We start from the raw sequence: 16,825 nt of genomic DNA on the forward strand, positions 1-16,825 counted from the left end.
TCGTGTGGTGATGGTGTGAGTGTCAAGGGAGGGCGGGTGGAGGTCAGAGGACAAGCTGGGCAGAGGGGCTGGTCAGCCAGGGAAGGCCTTGGGTTTGGCAAACGGCGGGAACACCTGAGTCAAAGTTCAGCTGGCTACTGACTCCAGCTGTGCGTGTGGGTTTGGACGAAGCCTATAGCCTGAGCCAACTCAGGTTCTCCTACCTGCAAGATCAAGACGCTGGTCCGTATCAGGGGCGCTCCAAAGAGCTCTCCAAACACGTGGGGCTGTCTGAGGGCTTTATTTATGGACACTGAAATTTGATTTTCACGTGTCACCAAGTTTTATTCATTTTTTTATCGTTAGGGACATAAAACACTTTTAGATCGCACATGTGGGTCAGACTGGCTCACAGGCCAGTGCGCCAGGGCCTGGGCTAGTGAATTCACAAGGCCTCACTCCACGAAATGTGCTGCCCAACAACGGGGTTCCTCTGCGTATCAACGGAGACGGTGTGTGGTTCCCTGCAGAGCCAAGGGACTGCACTTCCACCCCGGGGAGAAGGTCTCCTGTGCCTGTTCACCAGAGAGGCCAACCTTACAGCCCTCATCTGTCCTCATGGCCTCCCAGTGAATGGCCCGGCTGGTCTGCTGGAGGACGCTGGGCTAAGGGAGGCAGACCTGTGCTCTGCCTCGGAGGATCCAGGCCCAGGCAGTGGCAGGGGTGGCAGAATTTGTGGTTGCCCTCAGCTCTTAGTGCCGGGGATGGACTGTGGCTTTTCTGGAGGGGGACGTGGCACCAGCTGGTATGTGCCCCTAGGCTGAGGCGAACATTTGCAGGGGTCAGTATATTCAGCAGTCAGCACAGAAAACATCGGTGAGGCCTGGGCGGCAGGGAGTCTCTGCTCTGACAGGTGGCCCTGGGGTGGCTCTGGAGCGCCTCGCCAGGGTCTCTCTAACTGCGGAACTAATCTCGCGTTACAGAAATCACTGATGAAATGGACATTAACAGTGTGGCATTTTGAACTTGCTGATTTCCCTTCTGACTAGCATTTCTTATAGGAATTCTGATATTAAATGCAAATTTACAATGCGGAATATGTACGTGCTGAACTATCTGGCTTTCTGGACGAGTCTTACACCCTCACAGGAGAATTTTGTGGGCACATAACATTGGGGAAGAGATTCCATGTAACCGTGTGCCCGCATCTTTTGCGTGGTCCTAGGGACTGAACCTGGGGCACTGCCACTGAGCTGGGGCGCCTCCTGCCTCAGCCTCCTGAGCCACTGCATCACAGGCATGCGCCGCTGCTCTCGGCGTACACACGTTTCTGAAGAACACAGCGCTGGCCTTCAGCAAGGTGAATATAAACTTAAGTTTCTTTCATATTAACTTTAGTTTACCCTTTGAGAAGTTAGGATCATTTCATAGTCCAGCCTTGGCAAAACTAATAGAAGCCACTTACTAGGTGCAGCTAGTGATTCCTGGCAGCACCCCACTAGCAGCAAAGCATGGCCGGGGTAAGTGTGAGGGCAACGTTTCTCTTTATTTTAGAGATGGGGTGACTGTACATATGAAAAACACACAGCAATTCAAGGTGGAAGAAATGCAAAAATGATCCCTGCCCCCTCCCGTACCCAGCGCTGCGTCCCCACTGAGGTAATAAGGCTGTGCCATTTCCCGCGGCTTCGAAACAAAACAAAACAGCCAACCCGCCCTGATAAAACCTCCATTCTCTACTGTACAGAGTCCGGCCCGGCCCCTCAGTCGGACTTCTCCTTCTCCTTCATGTGTAAGAAGACGACGCTGAAGACGAAGAGCCCTGCCATCATGGAGAAGGCGCTGGCGTAGTAGGGATAGGCCGAGGGGATGAAGCGCTCATACTGTGTGTGCTGCAGGGGCCTCACGGACACCTGCAACGGGACAGAGGGGGCAGGCCTGGCCACGGGGAGGCCCAGGCAGGGCACTGCTGGCCCGAGGTGGGGGCTGCCCACTGTGCTCACCTGCGTGGAAGAGTATAGGTGGGTGTAGCCCAGTCGGTTATAATCCACCTTGAACTGGAACACGCCATACACGTCGGGCAACTTGAACTGGACGCTGTATTTGCCGCCTGGGGAAGAAGCGACACCAGAGGGGTTTCCTGGAGTGTTTCCCTGCCAGACCGCGTGGAGGCGAGCAAGGCACCGGCCGCCAGCCTTGTCTGGCAGGAATCGCCTACCTTTCCTCTTCAAGAAGGTCCTCACAAAAGGGTCGATGCGAACAAACTCCAGCTGAATGTCATCACCATCGAAGGGGACCCACCTGCCATTGGAGAGCTGCTCAATCACGATGCTATACTCCTGAGATGAAAGGCTGGGTCAGTCAGGGCTGCTGGCGGCTGGAGGGTGCCACACCTGCAGGCGTGCTGCACGGCAGGGGCTTCCTGGAGCCCTGCAGCCTGCAGTCTCCCCACCCTCCCTGCACTCCTTGGCAGGGCTGGTGCCTGGCAGCCCTCCGCCTCCCGAAGTCCTCAGCAGAGTCCCTGGCGACGGAAGTCGACCTAAGGCCTCTCCATTCCCAGATGTGCTGCTCAAGTCACCGCCCTCCTGCCCAACAACCTAAAGCCCAAACGTCATTCCTCTTATAAATCCCGCTTCCTGGGCAGGCAAGCGGCGCAGCACCCCACGGAACACGCGGCTCTTCAGGAGGAGCCTCCCGTTAGACACGGGCGTAGTGCAGGCTCTGCACCCAGGCTGATTCCCTTAGGGATGGAGGTGAATGTCCCCTTCCTTCTCTGTGCCCTGAGGCCAGGCACCAAAAGGTTCAATAAATGCTTTTGAGTCGAAGTGATTCAACTTGGCCCGTCCCTGTCCCCAAGAGCTCTTACCACTAGATCAGTGACAGTGTAGGCGTTGGGCGGGGCTGTCTCGCCCACCCGATGATGGGACACAGGTCCCACGCGGAGAACCCCCTCCTCCTTGAACACCCAGCGGGACAGGGCCACCGCTAGCTCGTAGTTGCCCGTCTGGGAATACCTGCGGGAGGCAGAAGGCGAGGCTGCAGCCTGGGACCGCTTCCTCCTGCGCCTGAGGGTGCAGGCTACCCAGGTCCACCACCATGGCCCGTAAGCCGGACTCCGTGCGCGGGCCTCTTCTGTCCCACAAATACACACATTTATGAAGGAATGCTGGAGATTGGGTCTCCAGATAGGTCGTCATGGCCTTGAAAGGTGTGCAGTGCCCACACCAGCAACATGAGCAACAGAGTCACCTTCAGTGATTCACAAGCCCAGCGGGCACACAGGCTCCCCACAACCAACAGCCCGCGCTTCCCAGACCATGTGCTGGAGCCCCGGGGACCCTACCTCTGGGCACCAGGCATGGCCTTCTGCACTGCAGAGTTGAAGAAGGCATCGCTGAAGAAGTCGAGGGAGCCGCTGAAGATGACCCGGGCGTTGTTCCTGGCCTGGAGCCCGGCGATCAGCAGTGTGTTCTTCCCCACTGCGTGGGGGTACTGGGAACAGATGGAGGGGGTCACCCACAAACTGCCAGGGGGAAGCCACAGCCACCAGAGCAAGAGGACAACAGGCTGGACACCCAAGTAGCTGTGCCCCGACCTGAGGAAGGGCACCTGGAGAGCACGCTGCCTCTGCCCTCGTGCCCTTCCTTCCACCTGTCCCTTCACGGCCTCAGCCAAGCCTCCTGTGCTGTTTTTATTTTTAAATAAGAAAGCACTTTGCCGCCAGGCCCAAGAGGTGGAAGCTCAAGGCTGCAATGGCCCTCACCTGGGTGATGGGTTTATCTGGGAAGAAGGAGTAAGAGGTGGAAGAGCCTGTCAGGATGTCCAGTACCAGGGGGTTGTCAGGATCCGCCACCATCCTGCAGAAGGAAGAGAGAACAGCCCAACACTGACCCAAGAATGAGCCCGAAGATGAGGGGTCCCCAGGCTGCTTCTTCCCAAGATGGATCCTTCCTTCTCAAAAGTCAGACACTTAGATCTTCTCTCACTACAGTAAGAAATTAACCACCCACATCTTCTGGGGGAAGGAACACCCCCCAAAATCACAAGCTTGGTTTAGCGCCCCTGGTTTCTGGAGGCCTCTCCCTGCCCCCTACTCACCCAACTCCCCGAAAGAGGATGGGATTTAGGGACGATCTCCCGACGATGGTGGGAGCCTTCAGCAGGTTCTCAGTGTCGGCCACAATGAGCGTGTGCTGCAGCCAAGGGAAAGTGGGTGTCTGGAAGAGGTTCCTTGGGCAGGGAGCGCCTCTGGCCCGATTCGTCCCCAGGCTGAGCAGAGCCAGAAGTCCAGAAGGCAGCGGGCCTGCTTACCTGGCCGAGGTCGGAGACGTCATAGTTGTGATGGTCGATGACAGCTGTTTTCTCCTCATCGAACTCGATCCCACACTCACTGCCCAGCTCTCGGAGAGGGTCACCTGCAAAGGCCCAAGAGATGCCTGGCTGAGCCCTTACGGGGTCGCGGTGAAGCCATGACTCGCTCTTCACTGGCCAGCACCGCACGCGACAGCTTTGTCAGGCCAGCCTCGGGCTCCAGCCGTCAACTCTGAATTGACGGAACAAAACAAGCAGCTGGTCTGCTCTTCCACCAATACACCATGACAAACCCCTGAAGCTGAACCTCAGCTGACACGCCTGGGCTGACAAGGTTTCTCCTGTCCTTGTCACGCCCCAGTAGGAGGAATGTAGTTTTAAAACCTGTCAGTACTTGGGAGGCTAAGGCAGGAGGATCACAAACCCAAAGCCAGTCTCAGCAACTTATGAGATCCTGTCCCAAAAAAAAGGGCTGGGGCTCTAGCTCAGTGCTGAAACACCCTGGTACCAGTCCCAAAACCAAAACCAAAACCAAAACATTGTCAATACTGAAAATGTAAAACCAGACTGCCCAGGAACAGAGGCTGGGGATCAGCCCACGGGCCAACCATGCGACTCTCTCCCTACTTCTAGGTATCTCTGAAATTTTCCAAAATAGAGCACAGCTATCCCCAGCTCTGCAAAGAAAAAAAGAAAAAGAAAACAAGATAAAAATCAGTCCGATGCTTAGGCCTTCCCTCTCTAAGGGACAGTCACCAAAACAAAGCCAACAATGACAAACACCCGGCCAGGGTTTCTAAGCTTTGAGCCCTGTATCTATCTCACTGACGGTCACAGCAAAGCAGCAAGGGACTGAGCCCCTCAAGACTGCTGGCCCAGGCCCACCCAGAGAATGCCAAGCTCCCTGGAGGACGGAGGAAAGCACCAGAACTTCCCAGGCCCGGCTTACCAATGTCCGAGCTGGCAGCTACCAGGACGCTGCCTCCCCCGTCGATAAAGGCACTGATGGTCTCCACGTTGATGTTGCCTCCAAAATCTGGAAGAAGACGTTAGCCAGTGACCCAGAGGGCACCCTCTGCTCCCTGACCCTCACGGCAGGACTGGGGGCCCCTGCAGACCAGCCAGTCAGAGTGGGACCCCCAGTGGGCACAGAAAGGGAGGCTGCGATGCCTCAGCTGGTGAAGGACAAGCCCCCATTTCCCAAAAGCCAGGATTCAGAGTAACGGCTCAGATTCATGGACTCGTAGAGGTCTAGATGAAACAATTACTAATGACATTTGTCAAGCTGGGCGCCATGTTCCAGGTCACATGCAATGCTCACTTAGAAGTGCTGCCGTTTCCAGGCACAGCTCAAGGAATGATGTCCCCAAATGCATCACTGTGCTTTCATGCAGTGTCTTTGTCCTCCCTGGGGCCGCACCTGGGTCACCTGACAGTTTTCACTTCACCCACTGTTTGAGAAAGAGCACTGCTGAATCTGTGGAGGACACTGTCACTTGACACCCACTGGCCCGACAGCAGCAGTTTCTGTCCCGTGCCTACAGGGTCACCACCACGCCACCCACAACGGAACCACCGGTACTGCTCCTCCAACACCTGCAACCATGAGATCCGATTCCTCCGTGGCCACCGATTCAGCCAGGCGACCACTTCCGTTAGCATTCAAACCTAGCACAGGTGGGCGAGCTGAGGCTGGAGGCCCCTCCCAAGCGAACGCGCCCCAGGGCAGTGGGGGCAGCGGTGTGCTCAGGAACCCCCGCGCCTGTTCAGTGAGTACCCCTTGCGAGCTCAGGAGAAGGAAAGACGGGCAATGAGAGGAGAGCCGTGTGCCAAGGTTGGCAAGGGAAGACCTCCGACAGGTGACCCTGCAGAGGAGTGAGGCAGCCTCGCAGCATGTGGGCAGGTGCACTCCAGGCCCGGAACAGGTGCAGAGTTGGGAGCGGGGCAGGGCGCTCACCAGCAGGGAGGCTAGAGCAGGGAGGCTGAAGGACCCTGCAAGGGGAAGGATCTTTCACTGGGTTCTGACTGCCACGTGAGGGTGAGGGCTGGGAGCCATGGGAGGATTCTGAGCAGGAGACTGACAGGACTTCACTTGTGCTTTTCAAGGACGGTCCTGGAGGCTGGGTGGAGACCAGGGGAAAGGAGTGAGGGTGGAGATCCTGACAGGTTAGGAGGCCACCATGAAGTCCAGGCTGGGACAAGTGCTTCCAGGCCACACACAGGTAGTGAGCAGAGGGGAGGGGTTGCAGGGAGGGGGGTCTTTCCATGGGCCTGAAGGTAAAGCCACAGAGGCCCTAATGGGCTGCATGTGGCTGGAACCCCAAGAGAGGCACTGGGGACAGTCCCAAGGAACCTGGCCCAAGCAACTGGAAGGATGGAAGTGCCAATTTATAAGACCAGACATAGAAGTTTGTCTGTCAGACATCCGCTAGACAGGTGGACGGGAAGGAGTCCATGAAAGGACTCTGTGAAGATCTGAATGGAACAGACCCCTTTTCTGAGTCTTTGAAAAAATTAAAACGCACCTCACCTTCAAGTATAGAGTCCTCTGTTCTGGGGACCCTGCCTCCTATCACAAGTAGAAAGCCATCTAGCCGCTCTCCTACAAAGGCCAGGAAGAGCCTGAGACAATTCCAAAACAGCTTCTTGGAATAGCTCAGTGGTCTTCGACCTGGGGTGACTGTGCCCCTCAGAGCACCGTCTAGAAGACTTTTTGATGATCACAGTGGTGGTGACGTAGCTACTGGCCTCTCGTGGCTAGAGGCCTGGGATGCACTGAACACCTGCTCTGAAACTGAGGCAGCCTGGGCTTCCACTAGGCAAATCCCTGCACCTTCCCGAGCCCACCTCGCATCTGCGGAGCAGGAATTCAGGGTCTGCCGGCCACGTGCACTCTTTCCCTGTGCTGTCACTGCATGCGACCCAGGACTTCCTAATCCCAGACAGGGTGAGGAGCCACTGGTGCATGGAGAAGGGAGCCAGCCAGTGTTTGCAACCTGGAGAGCAAATGTGGTCACAGACACAGATGGACCCCAAGCACAGCCACCCCCATACTCTGGGCCCTTGGCAGGTATGAGCCTTCTCCCCAAAAGAGCCTGAGAGGGCTTCCTGCAGCAGCAGCTCCCGGTGTGGGAGCAAAAAGCTGACCATGGTGATATGGGGACAGTGCTTTAAATAATGTTCAATCTCTCGGAGACAAAGTCACTCTCTTCCCAATTATTTTTCAAGCTTTCTCCATCAAAGAGTACACCTTAGTTTGATTCCAGCCTTTAGAACTCCTCTCTCTGAGGAGGGAACCTGCGCAGGCAACAATACGTGGCTAGAACTTACTAGCACTGGCTCTGGTCTATCTACTCGCAGTTAGCATCTACCTGACGCTGGCTTTCCATTTGCAGTGACAATACTGGGTTCATTACTGGTTTGTTAGTACAGGTGACATGGAAGGTGGCAGAAGTCAGGAAGGAGACACGCAAATGCCTAACTTCTGGGAAATACTGTTTGAGGCTCTGTGTCTCTCCTGCCACCAGCTCTTCCTGATGTTCTCCAATCTGTCTCCCCACTGCTCCTTTCCCTCCCAATCTATCTCCAAAAGCACAACTTGGACAGCTCTTTCTCTCCACTCCGACACACGGTTTGGAAATTCATTTCCAGTCTTTATTTTATTTCCTCAAAGACAGACAAAGAACTCTCCAACGGCAGACTCTCTATCCTTATTATCTCATCACTGGACTACCCAACCACTGGACTGTGTATTTCAGAGTCCCAAATACAGCAGCAACTCAGCACACAACCACTCTGCTGGCGGCTCCAGTCAGCCCACTCATTTGAAGATTTTACCTTGCAGAGTCTGGGGTCACATCCACCCAACTTCCCTTGCCTCCAAAAAGCCAGTCCCAAAGGCACATGTTGCAGGGCAGTTTGGAGCAAGATAGTAAGTGACAAGACTCTGGAGGAAAATACTTCAGGGATTTGGCAGAACCCAAGCTCATGTGAATTACAGAAAACACAGTAGCTGCCAACAAAGCAAAAGATGTCTTAAGCTTCATAACCTGAAGGGAGGGATGCAGGGTCCATCTTAGTGCAGAGGGACAACACGAGTCCTTCATGGAAAAGACTGAAGCAAATGAAGAAGAGAATCACGAGCATTCTTACCAAAACAAGCACAGCCAAAGAAACTTGGGGTATTTAGTCAGAAGAAATACCTAAGTAGGCTCTGGCCATGTGAGAGCTGTGTGCCTCAGCAAGATAGGCACCAGACTTTTCCCTAAGGCCCTGGGGAGGGCTGGAAAACTCCCTCCCCAAATAAACACAGTATTAAGAAAGAGACAAGTTGCAGTTTAATATAACTTAACAGAATTACACAGTAATGGGAGTGGATTGCCTCATAAGATAGGAATACTGAAGTATAAATTACATAATCTGAAGAAGATATTATATTCAATAACTAGCCCTCTGCTGGGCCACTGAACATATCCAGCGAGTCTCAAATGGGTAGGAGGCTTTACTCAGCTGGAGGCTGTCTCTCTCATCTTAAGGTCAGCTACCAGTAATCTACACAGTGCCTCTCTACAGTAATCTACAGTAATAACATGCCAGCCCCTCTTTCCACACAGGCAAACTCAATCAGGGACTTTTCATCTATCAGACCCTTTGCAGAAAAAACTTCCAGAAAACTTCCTTCTCCCCAGAGGAGCTGGGCCTCCGAGTTCCACCGTCTTTGGCAACACTTGACCCCACAATCCTTAACTGTGTCTTTTAGAAAGACATCCCCTCCTGGGCCCAGGTGAGAAAGTAACATTTCCCCTTCTCTGACAGCAGCAGTGCCAGGGCTGGCAACCCATCCCCAGACCCTGAACCTGAACCTGCCCAAGAACCAGGAGAGAGCAATGGATGCGGCCAGGGCCCTGAATCCCGGCGACGCGCAGCCCTTACCTTCCACCGAGGGGGAGAAGATGATGAGATTGTCATAGAGGAACTCCCCGTACTTAATGAGGGACAGGCTGGGGTCATCGGCGGTCTTGAATGTGAGTTCAAAGCCCCGATCTGGACAAGAAAAAAACAATCAACTAGGGCAGACAGGACGCAAAGGGAACCCCTGCCGCAGACATCGCGAACCCCACTCAGGGCAGGCCGGCCCTGGGGGCCTCCAGGAAACCGAGGGCGAGGGGCGGTGCTGATGCCTTCGGGCTCGGGCGTGCTCCCCACCCCCGACCCTCACGCGCCGTCCCCTCGGACCCCGCTCAAACCTTTCAGGCTCCGGAAGAAAAGCGAGTGCGTCTCCCGCAGGTTGAGGTTATCCAGCAACACCAGAGTGCGGGGGCCGCTGGCGCAGGCCGGGCCCAGCAAGGGGAGCAGCAGCCACAGGAGGGACCAAGCGCGCGCCGCCGCGCACGGCTCCATCTTCCCCTTGCAGCCAAGGAACCCACACCTGGACACCGGAAGTGTCCCGTCTACCGCAGGCCAATCGCGACTCGTGGCCCTGGAGTGCCACCCGGAAGTGATCCCGATACTCCCGGCCGGGCGTCAACAGTTGCGATTTTGATGGCGAGGAGCTGGGAGCTCTTCCGGGGGTGCGCTGGTCGGAGGCGGGCCCGCTGCACGCTATTGGTAGAAGGGACCTGAGGCCCCGCCTCCCCAGGGGAAAAGGCTCAATCCTGAGGAGACAGCTCTGCAGCCGCGACCAATCAACAAGGCCCAGCGCCCTGGCTCCGCCCAGGCCGCTCCGCCGCTAGTCCAGAGCCTGCTTCCGGCAGTAATGGGGTCTCTTCCGACGTGTCCCGTGCCACTGGGGGCCTGGGCACCCGGCCGCTTCCTCGGTCCTGCCTAGTCTAGGGCCGACTGGGAGGCCCACCTCCCACACCTCTAGAGAACGGGGACAGGCCAGGGGCACTGGGAAGAACCCAGACACACCCCGAGGCTTCACTTGCTTTTCGTCGACTTTTAAAATCGCTAGATTTGGAGTCACGGGCTGCTGCCGGTCACCCCTCCGACGTGCGAGTGTGGGCGATGAGTGTCTGGGTTACTCTTCGGGAACCTGCAGGCCGCTGTTGCTGTAGGCGTCCCGCGGGGGACTAGACTGGGACGAGGTGGCCTGTCTCCCTTGTTGCCTTAACCTTTGGGTCGGACTCTATTCTATTCGTAGACAGGTTGACACTTGCGATGTATTGCCCAGGACTATAATAGGAGTAACCTGACCTAGACTTGCCCAGCCACCCGTAACCCCAACCTTCAGGGCTAGACACCTACCAGCCACCATGACCAGAAACACCAGGCCATGAAAGTAATGACAAGAGGTGGCACTCAAATTCTCTGGAAGATGTCCACTTAGTCCCAGAAAGACATGAATATTCCTCCCCTTTATTAGCCTCTCCCTCTCCCTTTTTTTCCTGTCCTATATCTGTCATCCTCAACCCCTTGGAGTTGAGAAGCTGATTTGTGAGCAGAGCTCCCTCTTCTCCATTCCTCTTTCTCCCCAACTTTCATGGCTCCAACGCTGGTTGTTCAGTGGGTTGAGCTTCCAAACTCGGGTTCAGTAACACAGTAACACTGGAAACATGGTGAATATATAATTTTAAAAGCTAGCTTCGGCAGCTGCTCAGGAGGCTACTCAGGAGGCTGAGGCAGGAGGATCACAATAAGCATGAGGCCAGCCTCCAACTGGCAAGAATGTTTCAAAATTTAAAAAAATAAAAAGGGCTGGGGATGTAGCTTAGTGGTAGAGAGCTCCTTACAACAAAAACAAAAAGACCCTCTAGCTTTGGAATCAGAGCTGGATTCTTTCTCTCACTAGCGCTGTTCCCTGGGTATCACACCTCTCTCCAGCAGTTTCCTTAGCTGTAATAAGGAGAGTGATGAGGTCCAGCTCTCCTACTTGTATCTGGAACAGCCATTTAATTATCTCTTCCCTTCTGGGCTCTTGGACTAAAGCACAGGGCTGGGCTGAACACCCATCGACAATGCTGGCTCCCTGCTTCTGGGTTAATATCGGGGCCACCTGGCGCCCCTCAGACTCCCTGCCTCCGTCCCACCTAGAGTCTGAATGAAAGCTACCCCAAGCCACTCCAAAACTTCAACTGTTCTTTGGGGCCACCACAAATCTGGGACTGGTGGTAAAGGTAATTGTAGAGGGAGAAGGGAGCAGTTATTTTCTGACACTTTCCAACCCCAGAATGGGGACACAAATCTAAACTTCCCCCCACGCTTTCCCCAGCTGCACCTGCTCTCCATCCCTGCTGGTTCTACCCCAGGCAGGCCCCTCCTCCCTAGGCCACCCTAGGGACCAACTGCCCTCCCTAGGCCACCGCTGCCGCGCTCGGGACACCCACAGGTCTCCTTCGCGTTCAGGTCTGCACCTGACCGCATCTCTACAGCCTCATCCCTCTGGTCCCTGCTCGGCTGAGTGTTGCCACCCCGTGCACCAGGGGTACCCTCCGAGGGACCCACCTCCAGCCTCCAGGGCCTTCTGATCCCTTACAGGAGGGGCCCCACCCCGCCCAACCCGCTCCCTTCAGAAAGGCTGTGTTGCCCTTGAGGCCTCTGACCTGCGGGTAGTGCAGTCGCAGGCCCACTAAGCGCCCACCCCAGCTTCTCCAGAGCGAGCTCCTTGGCCCAGGGAGCGGCTGGTGGGGCCCCCACAGTAACAAGGACAAAACAGCAGGGAGGGGCCAAGAGGGCGCAGCCACTGTGCTTGGCACTTGCCACACTACGTTATCAAGCCCTCAGTCACCCAAGGGGGAGGCAGTCACAGAGAAGGCTTAGGACACAGGCCTCCCCCTCGGATGGTGGTCTCGTGGCCAGGCCTGGGGCATGATGGGCAGAGGGGGCTGTGTCCGAGGGATGCCCTAGGAGAGCACCAACAGGGCAACCAAGCTCCAGCCCAGCCCCTGAGGAGCACCCAAGCTGGGTCCTTCCCCGCCTCGGTGAGACACGGTCCTATTCCAGTTGCACAGGACGGCTCTGTTTCCTGGGTGGCAGATCCTCTGAAGGCTCAGACACTCTCCAAAGAAAAACCACTCTCGTGTGTTTGCCAGTGCAGGGAACTGCAGTGACCCCAGAGGCTGCTGGCTCTGGAAGCCCCGGGCCGCAGAGGGGCCGGAATCGGTCAGAGAGGCAGGGCGGGAACTCACTCTAAAGGCAGTTTATTGGCAGCCTAAGGAGAAGCAGCCTTCTCTGGGCCACGGCCACGGCCACGGCTCGGGGGAACGGCCCTCCGGACTCCTGTGCCCTCCTGCAGGACAGGGCTTCCCTCCGGAAGCGGGCAAGGCACCGGAGGCACAAATTTCAGTCACCAAGATGCCCGCTTCATTCACACGCTGGGCCGGTGGTGAAGGTGCCAAGGCAGCTTCCGGGCCGGGGCGGCAGAGGCCAGCACTGGAGGCGCCAGCGGCCGGCTCCCCGCGGGAGGAGGGCAGAACAGCTTGGCGCAGGGAGCCGGAGCCGGCCTCTCCGGAGCAGGGAGGACGGCAGTCCCCAAGGGCCACGGCCCAGTGCAAGTGGCTAACAGGGAGGGAGCGGGCCTTCCCGGGTCGCTGGGGGAGGCGGAGGAGGCTGGGCGGCCGCCCGGGTTCCGGGAGCCTTCGGGCAGTGGCGCGGGCGGCCGCCCTCACAGAGGCTCGCTGCCGAAGCTGCTTTTGCTTTTCTTCCGCTTGGCTTTGGTGAAGGGGATGTCGAGGGACTCCAGGCGGAAGGGCCGGGGCTGCGGCATTTCGGGGGCCTGGGCGGGCGGGATGGCAGGGCTGTTGCTGAGCGGGGAGCCGAGGCCCGGCGGGGAGCTGTGGTGCGCTGCGGAGAGGCAGGGCCGTGAGCCAGGGTGCGGGCGCAGGAGGGCTCCCCAGCCGAGGGCCCTGGCTGCTCTAGCGGGGTCTCAGCACTTCATCCGCGGCTGGGTTGGGGCTCTGAAGCCTCAGACCAGCTGAGCTGGGTCCAAGCCCAGCCCCGCCGCGGCCCAGCTGTGCAGCCTCGGGCAAGCCACGCCCCGCTCAGAGCCTCGGTTTCCTCGTCTGCAACATGGGCATGATGCCAAGGACTCCGCCGATCCTCGTTTCCTTTCTGTCCGCCCCCTACCACCCTGTTCCTCAGTCCAATCGCTCTGTCTCTCAAACAACCTCGGTGTACAGCTGATTTACGCTTCGCGGGGGACATGCCCGTCACTCAGCCAGCGCCCAGGTGCTGGTCCTCGACAGAGGGTCCGTCATCCTCATTTGGGGAAAGCCGCCACACCGGCGTGGAAGCCAGGGAGTAGCCAGGAAGACCCGACCCAAGCCAGGGCCCCCTGTGTGGCAGGGGAGACATCAGCTGAACACAGTCCCTCTCCCCAAGCACCTACTATGTGCCAGGCCGGGCCGGCTGTTCTCCCACCTCAGCTCATCTACTCCTCCCATTTTACAGCTGAAAAGCCCGAGGCTCACGGAGGGAAAGGGGTTTGAACCCGGGTCCATCCAACTCCTGAACCACCCCCATCCTCGCCCGGCTGCAGGGGAGGGGACGCAGGTGCGCAGGACACTCACTGAGGCTCTTCATGGGATCCGCGCTGAGGATCTGGCTGGCCCGCTTGGAACGGAAGTAGTTACTGGCGATATTTTCACTGTCACTCCGACTGAGCATCAGCTTGTAGCGGTCTTCCTCCTGCTGAGATGTCAGGTCCTCCTGGGTCAAGGCCCCTGGTCTGCCAGTGCTGATCGGGGCCCCTTGCCTAGGGCTCGGCAGCCTCCAGAAGCCTGGTGGGTGGCTGCCCTGGGGGCTGCAGGGATCGCCAGTGGCACACCCTGCCACAGCCCTGGAGCCGGCTAGGAGCCAGGCAGCTCAGATCAGGCACTCGGTCTCCAGCCAGCCTACACCTGCCTCCCCTCCCGTGAGGTGGGACGTACCTTGTTTCCTCCTGCCAGCTCCAACAGGGCGAGGGTGACACAGAGCCCGAACCTCAGCACAGGAAACACTACTCAGCTGCAGCTACCCTATGACCTCTGTGACTGGCATCCTGACCCTTCCACCACCCAGAATGGACCCTTCTCACTGCTGTCATAGACTGACTCTCTCCCTTCTGGGAATCATTCTCTCACCACGTTCCCAGTAGGGTGATCACCACAGTGCCCTGTGCCCCAGGGCCAGACACGGGACCCACACGGGGCCAATGCACAGCACTGTGCTCCTGAACCCAGTAATCCGTCCAAGAATGGGCCACGACCTGGGCAGAGCTAATGAGACCCTTTCACCAGCTTCAGTGTAAGGTTTTAAGGGACCAGTTTGCTCTTCCTCTTGGATCATAGCCGTCTGCAGGCCATCTTCCCCCCCCGTGGACTACACGTCCCAAGGGAGCCAAACAAAAGGTAAAGAAAGACAAAACCCCACAGTTTGGGCCCCTAGATCCAGTCAAGCCTGAAATTAGTCCACTTGTATGAACCAGTAAACTTCTTATTTTGCTTGCTGGTGGTGGTGGTACTGGGATTGAACCCAGGAGTGTTCTCTGAGCCACATCCCCAGCCTTCTTTATTTTTTTAAGATAGGTTCTTGCAAAGTTGCTGAGGCTGGCCCCAAACTGATCCTCCTGCCTCAGCCTCCCAGTCGATTGGACCATAGGTGTGCACCCCCACCCTGGCTGCTCGTGACTGATATGTCACTTGGAACTACAAGTGCTTTGACATGACCCTTTTGTGGTCCCAGGCTGAGAACACTCCCTTAGGAGAGAGACTCAAGATGACAGCTTAGAGGAAGGCCACAGGGCTTGAGATTCAAGCACAGGAATGCTGCTCCTCAGTGAGACCGTGAACGCATTGGGACAAGCACAGGTCATCTCCCCAACACATCACGCAAAGTCCCCGGCGTGAACTAAACTCAAGTTCTGAGGTTCTGCTTTGAGAATTCCAGGGATTAATTTTGACAGCTTCCACCTGTGACAGAAAACACCTGACCCTTGACTTCCTGACGGGGTTTGTTTCATTTGGCATCACGTCCTCCAGCTCCATCCATCTGCTGGAGTAAGTGATGCAGTTCACTCTTTGTGGCTAGTAAAAGCCACTGTGCACACACACTATTTTTTTAAATATATATATATATATATATATATTTTTTTTTTTAGTTGTAGATGGACAAAATACCTTTATTTTCTTTCTTTCATTTTTTAATGTACCGCTGATGATTGAACCCAGTGCCTCATACGTGTGAGACAAACACTCCACCACTGAGCTACAACACCAGCTCTATACGTTGTATTTTTAAAATGTATTCATCTGTTGATGGACATCTAGGCTGACATGACTGTTTTAAACTGCACTGCTCTAAAAATCTGACATGCATGCATCACTCTAGTTAGCAGGGAGACCAAGAGAATAAAGGGGATTGGGAGGGAGGGGATAGGGAGGGTGGGGGAGGTGCTGAGGAACAAAACTGACCAAATTAGGTCATTTCCATGTACAGGGACCACAATGCACACCACTGCTATGCACAGCACAATGCACTCACTAAACAAAAGTGTTGATAGAAGGAAGCCCAGTAAAGCAGAGGGAGGGGGCTAAGGTGGGGAGGGGGAGGGAAAGGGGGGTGCTGTGACTTGGCTGGACTTCACTAACTGTGAGAGGCCCTACGAACTGAAAATGTATGACCTGTGTGGTTTCCAAACATTCACAATGACTAAAGTCAAGGATCAGCAAATTAGAGCCAATGGGCAAATCTGGCCCACAGACTGTTTTTGTAAATAAAGTTTTATTAGAACACAGCACTCATTTTTGTACCATCTATTTCTGGGTTTGTGCTCTGGCGATAGAGTCAAGTAGCTGTGACAGAGACCCATGGTCAACAAAGCCTAAAGCACTTACATTCTGGTCCTTTTCAAAAAAGGATTGTGACCCCTGCTTTAAGAGTACACATCACTACTGCACTACGAACATGGGAGCTGTGAGATTCAATGACTTTAGAATCCTAACCACTGACTCAGGGACACTCTGAGGACCCTTTTGGTCCCAGGTGACCAGCTGGGATCCAGGGAATAAGAAGGTGCCATTTGTCCTCTAGGTTTGGGGCTGATGCCTCTGTTGGTCACCAGTGGGACAGGCTGCATCCAGCTGTCCACCTTCCCTCTGGTCCTCCGGAGCAGATATGCCTGACTGAGGGCCAGAGGGGACTGAAGTCCAGGTGCCAATGGAGTGACAGAAAAGATCCAGGCTCAGCCCTTGCTTCAATCCTTAGGCAAAATGAAAGCAGCCCCCTTCCCGGTGGCCACAGAGACCCCGTCCCACCCTGCCGGCTCCCCCGGGCCTTACCGTGTTGGGCTCCCCGTTCTCTGCTGCAGAGGTCTTGCGGGCTGCCTTGTTCTGTGGCCCAGTTGGAACTGCTATGAGAAAACAAGAGCTGAAGAGCTGGAAGGTGGGGGACAGGTGGGCAGTGCTGTCTCAGAGGTGGGGTCAGGCCTGGCTTGGCTAGAACCAAGCCACTTCCCAGCCAGGGGATGTCCTTGGGAGAGCTCAGATACCAGAAAAGCCACTCTCTCACATCCAGGCAGGACAGCAGGTGGGTGGGGGAAGGGAGAGAGCGGCTGCCGCCC

The 16,825-nt window shown here is 56.2% G+C and overlaps 2 protein-coding genes across 8 annotated transcripts in view; both read right to left on the bottom strand.

Moving 5' to 3' along the window:
• Positions 1–1,504: 1,504 nt before the first annotated feature.
• Positions 1,505–9,821, bottom strand: LOC306667789 (dolichyl-diphosphooligosaccharide--protein glycosyltransferase 48 kDa subunit). 2 transcript variants are annotated; one of them, XM_079150568.1, is made up of 11 exons: positions 9,537–9,821; positions 9,223–9,333; positions 5,240–5,326; positions 4,291–4,394; positions 4,078–4,172; positions 3,743–3,836; positions 3,323–3,471; positions 2,846–2,993; positions 2,198–2,318; positions 1,983–2,119; positions 1,505–1,892 (listed from the first exon to the last, which is right to left on the bottom strand). In XM_079150568.1, the coding sequence occupies exons 1-11, from the start codon at positions 9,688–9,690 to the stop codon at positions 1,743–1,745; spliced, it is 1,350 nt and encodes a 449-aa protein (XP_079006694.1). In that variant the 5' UTR covers positions 9,691–9,821; the 3' UTR covers positions 1,505–1,742. The 2 variants fall into 2 exon arrangements, with proteins under 2 accessions (XP_079006694.1, XP_079006695.1); XM_079150569.1 differs by having other exon boundaries at positions 1,983–2,089; positions 9,537–9,819.
• A 2,968-nt stretch (positions 9,822–12,789) lies between these two features.
• LOC306643827 (kinesin-like protein KIF17) overlaps positions 12,790–16,825 on the bottom strand; it is a 40,901-nt gene continuing 36,865 nt past the window's right edge. Inside the window, exons 13-15 of one of the 6 annotated variants that reach the window (XM_079110140.1) lie at positions 16,545–16,612; positions 13,797–13,914; positions 12,790–13,071 (exon numbers count right to left, since the gene is read on the bottom strand). In XM_079110140.1, the coding sequence (XP_078966266.1) occupies positions 12,893–13,071; positions 13,797–13,914; positions 16,545–16,612 (365 nt within the window). In that variant the 3' untranslated portion in view covers positions 12,790–12,892. Of the gene's footprint in view, positions 13,072–13,796; positions 13,918–15,640; positions 16,389–16,544; positions 16,616–16,825 lie in introns of those variants that run through there. The other 5 variants (XM_079110139.1, XM_079110137.1, XM_079110138.1 and 2 more) reach the window with 5 other exon arrangements.

Source organism: Sciurus vulgaris, assembly GCF_902686455.1.
Source record: "Sciurus vulgaris genome assembly, chromosome: 1".
Taxonomy (NCBI): domain Eukaryota; kingdom Metazoa; phylum Chordata; class Mammalia; order Rodentia; family Sciuridae; genus Sciurus; species Sciurus vulgaris.